This window comes from Hemicordylus capensis, chromosome 10 (genome assembly GCF_027244095.1).
Source record: "Hemicordylus capensis ecotype Gifberg chromosome 10, rHemCap1.1.pri, whole genome shotgun sequence".
In the NCBI taxonomy this organism is placed as follows: domain Eukaryota; kingdom Metazoa; phylum Chordata; class Lepidosauria; order Squamata; family Cordylidae; genus Hemicordylus; species Hemicordylus capensis.
In genome coordinates, this window is record NC_069666.1 from 20,381,390 (window position 1) to 20,398,445 (window position 17,056).

The 17,056-nt window shown below is 44.9% G+C and overlaps 1 protein-coding gene and 2 pseudogenes across 5 annotated transcripts; 2 read left to right on the forward strand and 1 right to left on the reverse strand.

Moving 5' to 3' along the window:
• Positions 1-120: 120 nt before the first annotated feature.
• On the reverse strand, positions 121-239 carry LOC128335227 (uncharacterized; annotated as a pseudogene).
• Positions 240-565: 326 nt separating this feature from the next.
• Positions 566-13,830, forward strand: HYKK (hydroxylysine kinase). Of its 5 annotated transcripts, none has more exons than XM_053272734.1 (7): positions 566-912; positions 2,758-2,875; positions 5,226-5,340; positions 7,118-7,470; positions 9,278-9,420; positions 10,625-10,808; positions 12,959-13,830. In XM_053272734.1, exons 3-7 carry the CDS (start codon positions 5,249-5,251, stop codon positions 13,402-13,404), a joined length of 1,218 nt encoding a protein of 405 aa, XP_053128709.1. In that variant the 5' UTR covers positions 566-912; positions 2,758-2,875; positions 5,226-5,248; the 3' UTR covers positions 13,405-13,830. The 5 variants fall into 5 exon arrangements, with proteins under 5 accessions (XP_053128709.1, XP_053128708.1, XP_053128711.1 ...); XM_053272733.1 differs by having other exon boundaries at positions 2,758-2,869; XM_053272736.1 differs by lacking the exon at positions 5,226-5,340.
• LOC128335235 (uncharacterized) lies at positions 10,091-10,209 on the forward strand (annotated as a pseudogene).
• Positions 13,831-17,056: the final 3,226 nt, after the last annotated feature.

The following is a 17,056-nucleotide window of genomic DNA, read 5'->3' on the forward strand; positions in this document are numbered from 1 at the left end:
TAAGGGGAAGATCTTCCAGTGCTCACACATCAAGTCTCCCATTCATATGCAACTAGGGCAGACCCTGCTTAGCTAAGGGGACAAGTTGTGCTTGTCACCACAAGACCAGCTCTCCTCTCAAGTCTACAGCATCCAGTATTCCCAGGTGGTCTCCCATCCAAGTACTAACCAGTCCTGACCCTGCTTAGCTTCCAAGATCAGACGAGATCGGGTGCCTTCAGGGTAGTGTGCTTGGAATCCTGCCCAAATCGCATCAAACTGCTGCTATGGATGTGGGCTGAATTTGGAGCACTCTGCATAGGTAATAATGCGATGTCTCTAAAGTGTCCAATGGGGATGTATTTCTCATTGATACGAATAGCCTCTTTGTGTCCTTCAGATCCCTAACATCAGTCCGGGGAAAGGGTGCTATGCATGGGCTTGGGCCTGTAACCAATTGGAAGCTTCCTTAAATGCTTCCTCGGGCAGTAGAGGGAGCATTTTGCATTGCCTCCTCTGATAGGCAGCAAGAACCCAAACGTCACTGGATTTCCGTGTACGCTGCATCACTGCACAGGATTCTCTCCCTACCCTCTGCAGATGGGCTTCCCCTACAGAGCTGCTAGAAAAGGCCGGGCAGTGTGGTTTGCATGATGTGCTAGTTTTCCTTTCAGAGTGACAGCTTCAGCGACTTCCCCCAAAAGATCCTTTTCTATACCGGACTCAGCACTCCGGAATTTGGCATGCTGTCCTTTATAGCTCACCTAACTCCTCCATTCCACTTCAGTTCAACTTGTAGGAACAGATGACGGCTTTGCATCGTGCAGCCAGAGCAAAGTGAAGCTATCAAGTGGGTCCATAACTCTGTACTGTTTCCTTTGCAAGAAAACAACAACAGTGGTGCAGTCCAAACTCAGGCTTCTGAGTGTCCCGGTAAGGTCACTTAAACATGAAATGTTATCTCAGCCCTTTGCATTAGCTCGAGCATGGTTTGGGTAGACCACTGCACATAGGAAGCTGCCAGATACTGAGTCAGACCACTGGTCCATCTAGCTCAGTATTGTCTACCCAGACTGGCAGCGGCTTCTCCAAGGTTGGAGGCAGGAATCTCTCTCAGCCCTATCTTGGAGATGCTGACAGGGAGGGAACTTGGAACCTAGATGCTCTTCCCAGAGTAGCTCCATCCCCTGAGGGGAATCTCTTCCAGTGCTCACACATCATATCTCCCATTCATATGCAACCAGGGCAGAGCCTGCTTAGCTAAGGGTTTTTTTCAGACGATGAAGGGGCAAGGGAGAGATGGGGAAGAGAGGATATGTGATGATATATTGCACTCACTATAGATATTTAAGGCTTAAGATCATTACAGTCTTTAGGGGAGCCCTTTTGTAGCCCGACCATCAGTAACTTTTAAATGTGTTCTTTTAATTGGTTATTTTGTGTTTGTGTGTTAAAGTGAACTGCCTGCAGTAATTTATAAAAATAAAAATAATTCTAGGTACTTAACCAGTAGCAAAGAGAAGCAGGCACACTTTCTTTCTTTCCATCCTCCTTGCTGGCTTCATTCCTCTCTCTCCTGTTACATACACACACGCACATGCACACACACACACCTTGTGTACACCCAAGGGTATGCATATTGCACAGCAGAAAGAGACGCCTTGACTATTTGGGAACATACAAGAATCTCAGTGCCTGCCATAATAATAAATAATAATAATAATAATAATAATAATAATAATAATAATAAATAAAATACATCTGCAAAAAATACAATCTACCTGTAGCCAAAAATTGGTGGGACCACAAAATTGAAAAAGTTATAGAAAATGAAGATGCAAAAATATTATGGGACTTTCTACTACAAACAGACAGGCTTCTGCCACACAATACACCAGATATAACTGTAGTCGAGAAGAAAGAAAAACAAGTTAAAATAATTGACATAGCAATACCAGGGGATAGCAAAATAGAAGAAAAAGAAATAGAAAAAATCACCAAATACAAAGATCTACAAATTGAAATTGAAAGGCTGTGGCAGAAAAAGACCCAAATAATCCCAGTGGTAATTGGCGCCCTGGGTGCAGTTCCAAAAGACCTTGAAGAGCACCTCAACACCAGAGGGGCCACAGAAATCACCATCAGCCAATTACAAAAAGCAACTTTACTGGGAACAGCCGATATTCTGCGACGATATCTATAATAACAAAAAGAACAACATTGACAATAAAATTCAGCCATCCCAGGTCCTTGGGAACAACTCAATGTCTGGATAAAACAAACCAGTCAATAGCATCTGTCTGACTGTGTAAACAATAATAATAATAAATTTACACAGCAAACTTATAAAATTTGTAAAATAAAGTTTACACAGTCAAACAGGTGTTATTGACTGGTTTGTTTTATCCAGACATCATCATCATCATCATTTTTTATTATTATATAAAGCAGTAATTGAGATTATTTTATATTCCACAATAGTCAAGGTGCCCCATTTGAGTACATGTGAGAGCTTTCCCTCTTTTTCCTTTTTCTTTTTTTTAAAGAAAAATCACAATTATTCATCTGAGAAGTGCAATTTTTCTAATCAATACGGGGTCCTTGGAAGCAAATGAGGTATAACTTGATTGATGTGTCCTTTCAGGTGACTACTTAATTCCTTTGCTTAATCCCCTTGTACCTCAGCACTGCCACTACATGTTTTTCTTTTTAAGTACAAAGGTTAAATCTTCTGACAGAGTCCAAGGTTTAATGGCAACTTCCCATCTTGGAATCTAGAGGACAGATTTTCCTAGCAGAGTTTTCAACAGGAGGACCTATGTTCAGACTAAGAGCTGGAAGAAAATCAACATTTTTATATTACAATTTGAATAATTCTTACTTTCAGCAAGTAAGCGTGAGTTGAGAAATCTTTATTCAGTTTCAGTCTTGAATCTATTGTCTTTTAAACTGCTGTATTAGTGTGTTGGCAACTGACTCCTATAAACCAAGAGCGTAAATCTTTTGTTCAGCAGTGATACAAGCCTTTTCAATGTAATTTATTTGCAAGTTGGAATGTGCAGAATTGCCGTTGAAATTCTGCAGTTGACATGCAATGGGATGTAGTTATTCAGCCGACATTCTGCAGTTGACATGCAATGGGATGTACAAACTGAATTATATTGACATTCTGCAATTGACATGCAGTGGAATAGACAAGCTATCCATTGATATCAGAGCCCAGATTCCTATTGTTTGAGTGACTCTGGATTGCACCATTTGGCAAATAATCATAAATTGGTGTGTATTTTAAACCTAGAATAACAGAAAAGATTGGAGTCCTAAGAAAAATATGTTGAAAACACAGAAGAAATCACTCTCCAACCATTTTAAATATAACAGCATGATTTAAATGTGATTAAACTGAGCCTGGAATGAAATTAACATGGTTTGAAAGAGGATTTGCTTTCTCTGGTGTAAGTTGTAGAAAGGTATTTCTTCTGTCACCGTTAGTCAAACAGGCTTACCATAGTTTCTTAAGGACACACACAACTAAGGTGAGGGTGGCAGCAGGCCCCGGCTCAGCTCTTGCTGATTCAGAGAATTATAGAGTTGGATGAATCTTGAGGCCATCTAGTCCAACCTCTTGCTCAGGGCAGGGGAGAAAGGTTTAACATACTTAGTAAATAGGGAAGTTATAGGTGTGTAACTACCTTTTAAAAGACTGTATAAAGCAGTGTAGGATGGAGATTTAAAATATAGTTTGGGTAGGAGTGGAAAAGGGCTAAATCAAGGGTAAGCAACGTGCAATTAAGAACATAGGCAGCTGCCATATACTGAGTCAGACCATAGGTCCATCTCGCTCAGTATTGTCTTCACAGACTGGCAGTGACTTCTCCAAGGTTGCAGGCAGGAGTCTCTCTCAGCCCTATCTTGGAGATGCTGCCAGGGAAGGAACTTGGAGCCTAGATGCTCTTCCCAGATGGCTCCATCCCCTAAGGGGAATCTCTTCCAGTGCTCACACATCAAGTCTCCCATTCATATGCAATCAGGGCGGACCCTGCTTAGCTAAGGGGACAAGTCATGCTTTCTACCACCAGACCAGCTCTCCTTCACAGATGATGTTGAACTACAATTCCCATCAGCCCCAACCACAATTTATTACAGCAGGGGATGATGGAAATTATAAATCCACAACTTGTGGAAAGCCTGCCCCTGGGCTAAAGCCATCCTCCATCTGTGTTTTTCTGCTATAATGTGTATTTGCTTTTCTCCTAGTGGAGGTTACTTCTGGTCATGGAGCCCCACCAGGATGGGGGGATGGCAGGGGCGTAACTACAATAGGGCAAGGGGAGACAGTTGTCTGGGGGCCCACTGCCTTGAGGGCCCCCCCCGAGGCAAGTCACATGACTGGGCGCACCTTCCCAGGCTTCCTTCAGTTGTATTCATCCTCCGAAACTGATGTGAAAGACCTGGAGCTACCAGAACAGCAGGTCTTTCTCTAGTACCATGAAATGACTTGCATGGTCCACAATTTACAAAACCTTTTTAAAAATAGTTTAGGATGATGTTCTATTGTGGCACATAGGAGATAGAGATAGAGATAGAGATAGATAGATATATAAATTTTACTATGCTTTTTATTACCACTATTCAGCCTCATTTAAGATTTCTTTCCTTCATGAGCTGAGCTTCAGTGAGGGGGCGCATTTTAAAATCTTGTCTCTGGGCCCACTCCAACCTTGCTACGCCTCCGGGGGAGGCGGGGGAGAACGGCTTTTAGAAAAAAATCAGTTTTGGGAGGAGAAGCTCCCACTCACCACACTGCTCTTTAAATCCCCCCTCTGCCACCACAGACCCAATTCTTCGCATTGGTCATCGGCCACCATCGCACCAAATTTGACCCTCCAACAGTACAAGGACCCAGGGGTGGGCCTTCCATGAGGCAAGCAAACAGGGTCACTTCAAGTAGTGAATTATTGGGGTGCCAGCGGGACACCAAGACGTCACTCGCCACCTCGCCTCCCTCCCTCTGCTGCCCCCTGCTATCTCAGCAGCCTTTTGCTGAGCAATGGCACATCCACTGTGAAGGTAGCCGCTGTGGAGAAGCCGCTGCCAGTCTGTGAAGACAAGACTAAGCTAGATAGACCAATGGTCTGACTCAGTATACGGAAGCTTCCAGTGTCGCTTTGTTCCTAACAACCACGCGGGAAAGAACCGCTTCTGACTTCCTCCTCCTCTTCTTCTTGCCTGTGATGTCGTCGCAGATTCGGAGGGGCATGTGCTCTTCATGACAGTGAGAACTGCAAAGGGTGGGTTGCTCTTCCTTGCTGCATTTGATAGAGAGCATCACCTTTCTGGTATTCTGCAGAATTTAATAAAGTAAGTTAGATCTCCTCTTGGTGTGATCAACTGGCGTTGTTGCACCAGGTGCTTGAAACCCTTTGCAGTTATCAATAGCCCCCATAGCCACACCCACCCTGACAGTCACACCCCAATGGCCACACCCACCCCAATGGCCACACCCCTTACGTAGATAAATGCAATGATTTGGGGAGTTCTGTTACAAGAAGTTCAGGATCCACTCAATTCCAGGGAATGTACTAGAATGAATGACAGGAGGTGCCCACGGAAATGCCACTGGTTCCTTCCAAACGGCCATGGGAATGCATGGAATAGCAAAAGCAGCACCTCACTTAGGAACATAGGAAGCTGCCATATACTGAGTCAGACCCTTGGTCTATCTAGCTCAGTATTGTCTTCACAGACTGGCAGCGGCTTCTCCAAGGTTGCAGGCAGGAATCTCTCTCAGCCCTATGCTTTGGTAGTTTGTTGGTTCAATAAAAAAAAAAATCTTGTCCTTAAAAAAAAAAATCTTGTCCTATCTTGGAGAAGCCAGGGAGGGAACTTGAAACCTTTTGCTCTTCCTACACATCAAGTCTCCCATTCATATGCAACCAGGGCAGGCAGACACTGCTTAGCTATGGGGACAAGTCATGCTTGCTACCACAAGACCAACTCTCTCAACAAACACTTGCTTTTTGCCTCCTTCCTCACTGCTAGGGTTGCCGTATTCTGGCTCTCCAAATCCTGGTGCCTAATTTGCATATCGTGTACATTGGCTTGCAAATTATTTTGCATATGCAGATTAGCAGCTGCACTTTCCAGTTGACTTGTATTTGCTCAGGATATCCACCAACAATAATAGCTGGGGAAGATATCTGTGCCTGACCGTTTTCCTTGATGTATTAACAGCAGCCATAGAACAACCACCACCAAAAGCGCAGCTTTTTAATTAAGGCTACAATTCTGTACAGACTTATTTGATTCCTCCCCCCACACATGTCCCAATTCCGTCCTGTTTCCAATCCCAACCCTGAATCAGACCCCAGACTGACATTTGCAGGGTCGGTAAAGATCGGGTCAAACCCGATTCTGACTTTGACGTCTGTGCACAGGCCTGCTTCATTCCTTATACAGATCTAAATATATATATATATATATATTAGAGGGAACACTTGTCTGTCTCTGACTTTGGGGACACATTCCACAGGACACTGTCCATCATTGGGAAACATGCTTAATCTGGAAGTGGATCCTTTTTATAATCGAAAAATAAACCATGAGAAGCCTGACCCAGTATGGGAGGATCTAACGCTTCCCCCTTGTTGGGATGTGCGTGGACTAGTTCGTGCACTCCTGGGCTCCCTTTAAGGGGCAGGGAGGGTGCCCTTACCTGCCCCTCCACTTCTGGTACTACACTGACTGGTGCTGCAAGGAGGTACACTGCAGCCCTGCACCAGTGGTTTTGGGGAGCAGTTTTGGGGCAAGTGGGGGGCAGTTAAGGACACCCTCCCTGCCCCATAAAGGAATCCCCTGCCTCTAAACTGGCCCAAACACCGGACTTTCGAACCAGTTCAGCACTCCACAAAAGGAGTGCCGAACCGGTTCGTGTACATCCCTATCTCCTTACACCTTTTTTGTGCTGTAAATTGCACACACACAAACACACACACACAAGCCACGGTTTTTGTCTTTTAGACAACGTTCTCCAGAACACAAGCTTGCTCTCTGATGTAAAGTACTGCCTTTGCAGCTGCTTTTCTGTAAAATGCAATCCAGATGTTCCATTTCCCTCTCTTTTTAAATTCCCTTCTAGACTCGTGATGTCTTCCAGAAGTAATCAGCAGCCTCACAATCGGAATAAACCCGCATTCAGTGAAAAGCAGACCATTGAACTAGTAGAAAGGATCTTTGGATTAAAAGTAGCCGAGCTGAAGCCCCTCCCCAGTTATGATGATCAGAACTTTCATGTGCGTGTGCCTAAGTTGGAAGGAACTGGAGATTATGCAGAGGAGTATGTTGTGAAAATCATCAATGGTGAAGACAGCCAGAATCCTGGCCTCATTGAGGTGCAGACGGAGATCATGATGTTTTTGAATAAAGAGGGATTTCCTGTGCCTGCCCCTCGGTCCACTAAAGGGGGTGAAATAATGTTCCTGGAATCAGTAGGTGAGAGTGTCAAGAGTCTGGCTATTGTGCTGGCTATTCTCTTCTTATAAGAGGCATGCATTTTATTGTTAAATTTATTTATTGTTAAATTTATATACTGCCTTTCATTAAAATGTGTCGACAGCAGTTGTCAATGTGTTGACAACAGTTCAGCCTATCAGGGTTTTTCTGAATTCAAATATTTAGGGTTTCCTAAACTACTAGGAACATAGGGAGCTGCCATATACTGAGTCAGACCATTGGTCTATCTAGCTCAGTATTGTCTTCACAGACTGGCAGCAGCTTCTCCAAGGTTGCAGGCAGGAGCTAGAGAGGGAACTTGAAACCTTCTGCTCTTCCCCGAGCAGCCCCATCCCCTAAGGGGAATATCTTACAGTGCACACACATGTAGTCTCCCATTCCAATGCAAACCAGGGTGGACCCTTCTTAGCAAAGGGGGCAATTCATGCTTGCTACCACAAGACCAGCTCTCACAATATGTTGCACTGGCTTGCACTCACAATTTCTTACCATGTCTACTACGCCTACGAATATTTTACATACTGCTCTTCAACCAAAGTTCTCGAAGCAGTTTACATAGGAAAATAAAGAATACATAAATAAGATGGTCCCTTGTCCCCAAAGGGCTCTGTTTCTGAAAAGAAACAGAAGGCAGATACCAGCAGTAGCCACTGGAGGGGTGCTGTGCTGGGGAAGGATTGGGCCAGTTGCTCTCCCCCTGTTAAATATAAGAGAATCACCACTTCAAAAGGTGTCTCTCTTGGCTCAGTTGCAATATCTTGCACTGAGGATCATACTTCTGGGCAACAGAAATGTAGTTGCCAGAGAAGGCTGCAGATCAGCAGAAGGGCGGGTTTGGGGAGTGGACTTCTTTATCATCAGCCATCCACCTTCATCTCCTTCTGTCCTGCCTCCCTGACCAGTGATGCATACGAGCATGTAATGCTGAAGCTGGCAACCTTTCAGAAGTGGCAAGAGCTGGTCTTGCGGTAGCAGGCATGAATTGTCTCCCTTGCTAAGCAGGGTCTGCCCTGGGTTGCATTTGAATGGGAGACTACATATGTGAGCACTGGAAGAGATTCCCCTTAGGAAATGGGGCCGCTCTGGGGAGAGCATCTAGGTGCCAGGTTCACTCTCTAGCATCTCCAAGATCGGGCTGAGAGAGACTCCTGCCTGCAACCTTGGAGAAGCCGCTGCCAGTCTGTGCAGACAATACTGAGCGAGATGGACCAAGGGTCTGACTCAGTATATGGCAGCTGCCTATGTTCCTATGGTGTGCCAAGTCTTTACTGTAATTTAAGGTTTTGTATGCCAGTAATACAAAATTGCTAACGGAGCAAAGAGGCACCTTTTAAATGTGGTGATTCTCTTTATTTATCAGGGGGAGAGCAACTGGCCCTATCCATCCCCAGCACAGTATTCCTCCAGTGGCTGTTGCTGGTGTCTATCTTATGTTTCATTTTTTAGACTGTGAGCCCTTTGGGGACAGGGAGCCATCTTCTCTTCTCTTCTCTTCTCTTCTCTTCTCTTCTCTTCTCTTCTCTTCTCTTCTCTCTCTGTAAACTGCTTTGGGAACTTTTGTTGAAAAGTGGTGTCTAAATATCCGTCGTAGAATACTTGGATTCTAACCCCTCACCCACAGGGGATTGCCCTTCTTCTCCCGCCCCCAGATTTCTAGCATGAAGCCGCCCCAAACCTCCCCTATAGCCGAGTCAGAGAGAAATTCTCTCTAGCCTCCGACTGGTTTTCTTCCCTGTTGCCAGTTCCCTCTGTTTGAAACTGAAGGCTGCCTGCCTCTGCCTCTTAGACGCTGACTCCAGCACCCAAGGGTACTTGGTGAGGCTGCTGACCTACCTGCCGGGAAAGACGGTGGCGACGATCCCAATGAGTCCTCCTGTTCTGTATGAGATCGGGCAGCTGGCTGCCAAGCTGGATCAGACCATTGCAGAGGTGAGATTTAGGGTGTGTGCCTGTATATGAACCTGCCAGTAACCTGGTCTAGCTGGCAAAGCAGCAGATGGAGGAACATAAGAAGCTGCCATATACTGAGTCAGACCCTTGGTCCATCTAGCTCAGGATTGTCTACACAGACTGGCAGAGGCTTCTCCAAGGTTGCAGGCAGGAATCTCTCTCAGCCCGCTCTTGGAGATGCTGCCAGGGAGGGAACTTGGAACCTAGATGCTCTTCCCAGAGCGGCTCCATCCCCTGAGGGGAAGATCTTACAGTGCTCACACATCAAGTCTACCATTCATATACAACCAGGGAGTAGTCTGCTCAGCTAATCTGATCCAAAACATACATTTATATGGTTAACATGTGTCATAGGAACATAGGAAGCTGCCATATACTGAGTCAGAGCATTGGTCTATCTAGCTCAGTATTGTCTTCACAGACTGGCCGCGGCTTCTCCAAGGTTGCAGGCAGGAATCTCTCTGAGCCCTATCTTGGAGATGCCAGGGAAGGAACTTGGAACCTAGATGCTCTTCTCAGAGCAGCTCCATTCCCTGAGGGGAAGATCTTCCAGTGCTCGCACTTCTAGTCTCCCTTTCATATGCAACCAGGGTGAACCTTAGCTAAGGGGACATGCTTGCTGCCACAAGACCAGCTCTCCTCAAAGAATGTCAGTGCCCTTACTACCCTGATCGCACCTGATCTTGTCTGATCTTGGAAGCTAAGCAGGGTCAGTCCTGGTTGGTGCTTGGATGGGAGACTGCTTGGGAATATCAGGTGCTGTAGGCTTTGGGATGGGGGTGTAGCTCAGAGGTAGAGCATCTGCGCATGAAGAAGCTCCCAACTTCCAGCCTGTGCATCTCCAGGTAGGGCTGGAAAGGATTCCTGCCTGTAACCTTGGAGAGCTACTGCCAGTCAGAGCTGACAATACTGAGCTAGATGGACCAATGGTCTGACTCAGTATAAAGCAACTTCCTAAAGAAAGAGGAGAGCTGCTTAACCAGCACATAGCTGCAAAGAGAGGAAGCAAAAGCCACTGGAGAGGTCCTATGCTGGGCTGAATAGGGATAGTTGCTCTCCCCGCTGCTAAATATGAGATATTTTAAAAGGTGAGTCTTTGCCCTGCTAGCTGTGTGTAATGCTTATATGATGCCCTCTATAAAAATGCCACAGAATGTATCCTTTTTCTCCCTCTTTCCTGAAGAAATTCCGACATCCATTGATAGGATGTCTGCATCGAGGTGAATTCATCTGGAATCTGGCCAACGTTCCTCTTCTGGAGCGCTACATTTATGCCCTGGGCCAGAGCGAATATCTGGAAGTGGTGAAGCAAATTATTGAGCAGTTCAAAGCGAGAATCGTGCCAAAGCTAAGCACCTTCCGACCATGTAAGTACTGAAAATAATTGCACTATTTATCCACCCTGTTTATATGCCGCCATATACGTGTATATCACTGCACATAATTTAAAATAAATACAAAACCGGATACAATTAAAACAAGCAATTTAAAATTAATTCATGAACGAAAAGCCTGAGAAAACAGGTGTGTCTTGAGGATCTGTTTAAAAACAGCCAGAGATTGTGAAGCTCTGGTTTGGTCAGGAGGTGCATTCTAGAGTCTTGGGGTAGCCACAGAGAAAGCCAGGTCCCAAGTCACCGGCAAAGGAGCTGGTATCAGCCATAACCAGACTTCCCCAGAGGGTCATAATGGGCAGCAGGGTTCGTAATGAAGAAGGTGTTCTCCTAAATACCCTGGACCCAAGCCATTAAGGGCTTTATAGGTAATAACCACCACTTTGTATTTTTCTCAGAAACATACTGGTAGCCAGTGCAGGTCTGTGATCGGTGGTTTAATTTTTGTTTTGTTTTGTTTTCTTTGGCTCAGTGGTATATATGGGCTGCAAATAAGCAGGTTGTAAAAATGCAGGGGGGATTTCGGCAGTTTTCAGAGGTGGAGGGCACAACCAGAAGATCTTGGTTGTCAGTGCTGTTCCGGACAGCCGCCAACTGGGTGGCTGCCATTTTTATTACCCACAAGCCCTTGGGAACAGTGTTGCGTCATGACATTGTGCCATATGGAGGGCACGTCTTGGATATAAAAAGAGCAGCTACCCAGAGAAACGGCATCGCTCTGAAACTGGTGGCAGCGGGGTGGGGAGCTGAACTCGGGAAGCGGGGGAGTCACAGACCCCCTCCCTAACCACCCCAAATTTGAGCTGAAATTCTCAGCTAACATCTGTCAGCTCAGAAAGTATGGAAAAGAGGAATGTTGTTGCTAGGGATGGTGGGCATTGTTGTCCGACAACATCTGAAGACCAAAGGTTGCTATAGGTGGCAAGTTAAAGGAAAGTGTGCCGTCAAGTCCGTGTCAACTCCTGGCGACCCCAGAGTCCTGTGGTTGTCTTCGGTAGAATACAGGAGGGGTTTCCCATTGCCATCCCCCGCGCAGTATGAGATGATGCCTTTCAGCATCTTCCTATATCATTGCTGCCCGATATTGGTGTTTCCCATAGTCTGGGAAACATACCAGCGGGGATTCGAACCAGCAACCTCTGGCTTGCTAGTCAAGTCATTTCCCCACTGCGCCATTAGGTGGCTAGGTGGCAAGTTAAGCTGGTTTTATTTTTGTGAACCACTAGTGGAGAATTTGTCTTTTCTGTGTGCTATTCTATTTATGGAGGATAGGTCTGTCACTGGCTATTTACTATGACTATGTAGAACTTCCACTTTGAGAGGCAGTCTGCCTCTGAATATCAATTTCAGGGAAGGGCTCTTGTCTTCCTGCCCTGCTTTTGGCCTCTCCAGGAGCATCTGATTGGCCACTGTAGGAAACAGTGGGCTGGACTTGATCAACCTTTGGTCTGATGCAGGAAAGCTCTTTTTATGTTCTTAAGGTGATTGATATCTATATCTATAAAGCTGCTCACTTACTGACTGACATGAAACTCCCAGACCAAACCACAAAAGACAGAAACATGTCATTTTCATAGGTAGGTTTCCTGACCTTGCCCAGGCTACCAGGAAAAGTGAAAATCCCAGGAAAAGTTCTTAATTTTCTGGGAAACGCAGAAAAAACTCTCTCATTTGAAATGCATTGGAATGATACCTTCTGACAAACTTCGGCAGAATTGCGGGGGTGCTTTTAAAAACAGACAGTCCAGACTGTCACAGAAATATAAAGAAACAAACAATGTTTTCCCCCAGTTCTTTACATTTCAGTCTGGGTTGGATTTCAATGATAATTGCTTAAGAAACTGAAAAATACTAAAAAATATTGCAACACGATTTCATCCTCAAAGCAAAGCACGTTTTCTGTTCATCAGCGAGCAAAGAGGAGAATGCACAGTCATTTTGTGGTTCGGGAGGAATCCGTGCAAGATGCAAGCCCTTTTATTAGGACTGTGATATAATTAAAGTGGTTTTGAAGTTGTTTGTTGTAAACTGCCTTGGGACTCACAGCAGAAAGGTGGGTCACTTAAAAAACAACAACAAAATAACCATTTTATAGCATTGTTTGTGTGTGTTCTTCATTTTAGGTATCAATCATGGTGACCTCAATGACCACAATATCTTATTAGATACCGATTCTGTTTCCTCTCCAAGCTCACATTATAGAGTCTCTGGTATTTTGGACTTTAGCGATATGAGCTATGGCTGTTATGTGTTTGAAGTCGCAATAACCATCATGTATATGATGATTGAAAGCAAGGATCCTCTCCGTGCTGGAGGACATATTCTGGCAGGATTTGAAAGCATCGTCCCGCTGATGACAGAAGAGCGAGATGCCCTGTTTCTCCTCGTGTGTGGACGGTTCGCTCAGTCGCTTGTGATGGCTGCACACACCACACTCCTGCATCCTGAGAATGAAGAGTACTTAATGATCACAGCCAGAACTGGGTGGAAACACTTAATGAAACTCTTTGAAATGGGCCAGGAAGCAGTTGAGAAGATCTGGTTTGAGACAGCAGGAACCTATACCTGAGATGACCCTCCAGCATCTCCTATTCCATAGTTACAGAACTCAGAACTTACAACAGGACTCGGAAAAAATTTAAATTCCAAATGTTATGACAAGGAAAGGCAAATACTTAAACCTGAATAAATGATGCTAATTTGTCAATATTGTTGTTCGGGAATTTGTGGGTATTGTTAGATGCTTCTCCAAAACAGTGAGAAGTTCCAGGTGAATTTATGTGTTTTTAGTTTTCTTTTTGATGAGAGGGAACTAGATTCTGAACCTGAATAAATGATGCTAATTTGTCAATATTGTTGTTCGGGAATTTGTGGGTATTGTTAGATGCTTCCCCAAAACAGTGAGAAGTTCCAGGTGAATTTATGTGTGTTTAGTTTTCTTTTTGATGAGAGGGAACTAGATTCTGAACCTGAATAAATGATGCTAATTTGTCAATATTGTTGTTCGGGAATTTGTGGGTATTGTTAGATGCTTCCCCAAAACAGTGAGAAGTTCCAGGTGAATTTATGTGTGTTTAGTTTTCTTTTTGATGAGAGGGAACTAGATTCTGAAGATATCTTATAATATTGAAAAATATACCAGCAGAGCACAAATGGAGTTAAGTGGAACTCCTGCAGAGTGGCAGATCTGCTGTCCCACTTGGGCTAAGGGTATTAGCTGCTCTGGGAAGAGCATCTAGGTTCCAAGTTCCCTCCCTGGCAGCATCTCCAAGATAGGGCTGAGAGAGAAAGACTCCTGCCTGCAACCTTGGAGAAGCCGCTGCCAGTCTGAGTGGACAGTACTGGACCAATGGTCTGACTCGGTATTTGGCAGCTTCCTATGTTCCTATTGCCCTCCTGGAAGGACTTACATCAGTTAAGACAGAGCCAGCCAGATCCAATGGACCCAGGTCACTCAAAAGGATATGTATTTATTTAGCAAGTCTCTATACTGCCTCATATCAAAATCTCGTGGTCAACGGTATTGAAAGCTGCCAAGACAATCAGCAGACCAGAACTCCCTTTGTCTAGTTCCCAGCATAGGACATCTCCTAGGCAGCCTAGGTGACTTCAGTCCCAAAACCAGCTCAGCAACCACATTGAAATGGATCGAGATAGCTAGTCTCATTCAAGAATTCTTGGGACTGAGTTGCCACCAGCCACTCAGATACCTTGGCCAAGAGTGTAAAATGTGATCTAAGCTGGTAATTATCCAGACAGATAGAAACCAACAAAGTCTTCTTTAACAGCAGCTTCCCTGTTGTTTTAGGCAAACGATGATAGACCATTCACAGCCATCAGACACTGAGGTCATTCACACAATCGAAAACTGTGTTCTACCCAGGTTTTGATTGTGTGGAAGCAAAGTTAGAGGAAAACCTGGGTAGCTTTTCCTCTAACCTTGCCTCCACACAATCACTTCTACCCAGGTTTTCCTCTAACCTTGCTTCCACACAATCAAAAATTAGGAGTACACACAGCTCCCAAACCTGGGTAGAACACAGTTTTTGATTGTGTGAATGACCTCAGTGTCTTTTGTCCTGCTTCCAAAACCTTAGTTTTCAGAAGAATTTGGAGAGGAATGTGGATACAGAAGAAGCAGAAGGAACAGCCTGCAGGGGAAAAGGCCAAGGAATAGCAGCCATAGGAGGCACAAGAGGAAAGTATCCACCTTTGATGAGGTTGCCATATCCCCCGGAATTTAGGGTAGCCCCCTAAATTTAGCTCCTCCACCCAGCTGCTAAATTCCACCCAGATTTAGTCAGATTTCAAATGCACTGCTCTGATTGCCCGGATTTTACTCTGGATCCGATCACATGGGAGGGCAGAGAAGGAGGAGGAAGTATACAAATCTGTCAAATAAATAAATAAAATGCAAATTAGTTGCTCCATTATATGCAAATTAGGCCACCCGGATTTGGGAAGCATGAATATGGCAACCCTAACCTTTGACCACTGGGAAGGTAAAGACACACAATGTTTCTGCTTTCAGTTGAGTACTGTTTTTGTTGTTGTTTGTTTTTAAAGTAGGAGGCAGGCTTGAGGGACAATTCAACCTGACTGATGATGATTGCTGACTGATGATGAACCTGACTGATGATGACGATTGAACCCATCAGATGGAGGGTTCCCCACCACCCAGAGTTTGTTTTTGCTGTACTGTTTTCTACATGATGATTTTTAGACACATGGATATGTTAGCAAAATGAGTTAACTGGCAACATCTCTTTACCCTCTTATAAAAAGTTCTTGTCTCCATCTGATTAAAGTTTGTCTTCTGTGTAGTGTTTCATGTGGAGATCTAGTATCTGAAGTCATATGACACCAATAAAGAGCCAGAGAAGTAAGTTACAGTTCTTAACTAAAGGACTTAACTTTACAGTCCTTTATCAGAGAGTTGTTCTAAATTATTATTATATCCCACCTTTCTCCCCAAAGGAGCCAAGGCAGCCTACAAATTAAAACCAATAATTAAAAACAAAGAGCTACTGATCAACACTGGAACCAAGAAAGCAAGCCAAGGAGCAGAGTTACAGAGATAGAGAACCCAAACAAATGAGGTCTCCAATTGGGACCGAAAAACTTGCAGGGATGGTGCGGCGCCATATAAACTTTTGCATGACAAAGAGTTATACAGAGCAAGGGGCCACCACAGAGAAGTCCCTCGCACAGGCTGCCTCCAACTGAACTGTTGAAGGGGGCGGGAACATGTAGGAAGATCCCTGTAGAAGATCTTGTATATCCTCTACCTGTCAGTCACTCTCAGTCCTTATTTGATTTGGGGAGGTCATGACACAGATTGGTTGTGTTTCACACACACACCCTGCAACAAGGAAGAAACAACACTGGACGACAGTGCAGGACTGTCAGAAGCCCCCTGCCCCTCAGCCCCTAAGTTGTTAGAATGTTGGACTAGGACTGGGGAGACCCGAGTTCAAATCCCCATTCGGCCCTGAAACTCACTGGGTGACTCTGGGCCAGCCACTTATCTCTCAGCCTAACCTACCTCACAGGGTTGTTGTGAGGAAAAACATACCCATGTACACTGCTCTGGGCTCCTGGGAGGAAGAGTGGGATATAAATGGGAAAGTAAATAAATAAATGAAATATGGAGATCCTCGCTGTGGGCTGCTTCTGCAATGTTGCAAGCCATTCTTGCAGTCAGTGGCGTTCTTAACCCTGGACTTCAGGACTGAAGTCCAGGGCCTCCAATCGACTGTCCTGATGGTGTGGTCACTGTTGGCCTGCCCTGTGCTGGGCTGCGGAGTGTGATTATTACCAGTGCTGAGTGCTTCAGGGATTCTCAACGTTGGGTCCCTAGATGTTATTGGACTTCAACTCCCATAATCCCCAACCAAAGGCCACTGGGGCTGGGGATTATGGGAGTTGAAGTCCAATAACATCTGGGGACCCAATAACATCTTGAGAATCCCTGCTTTAGAGACTACTAAAGGGCGGTGGAGGGGGGGAGTGGGGAAATAAAAATGTAGGATGGGAATATGTTAAGTTGCATGTTGAAATGTTTCTGCTAATGCATGTTTGCATAAATATATTCCACATGTTAAATACTGTGTTTGTCAAGGTGTGTGTGTGTAGGGATGATGCTTAACTTGCAGCAGGAGGGGGGCCGCCAGCGTGTGTGTGTGTGTGTGTGTGTGTGTGTGGCTCCAAAGGCCTTTAGA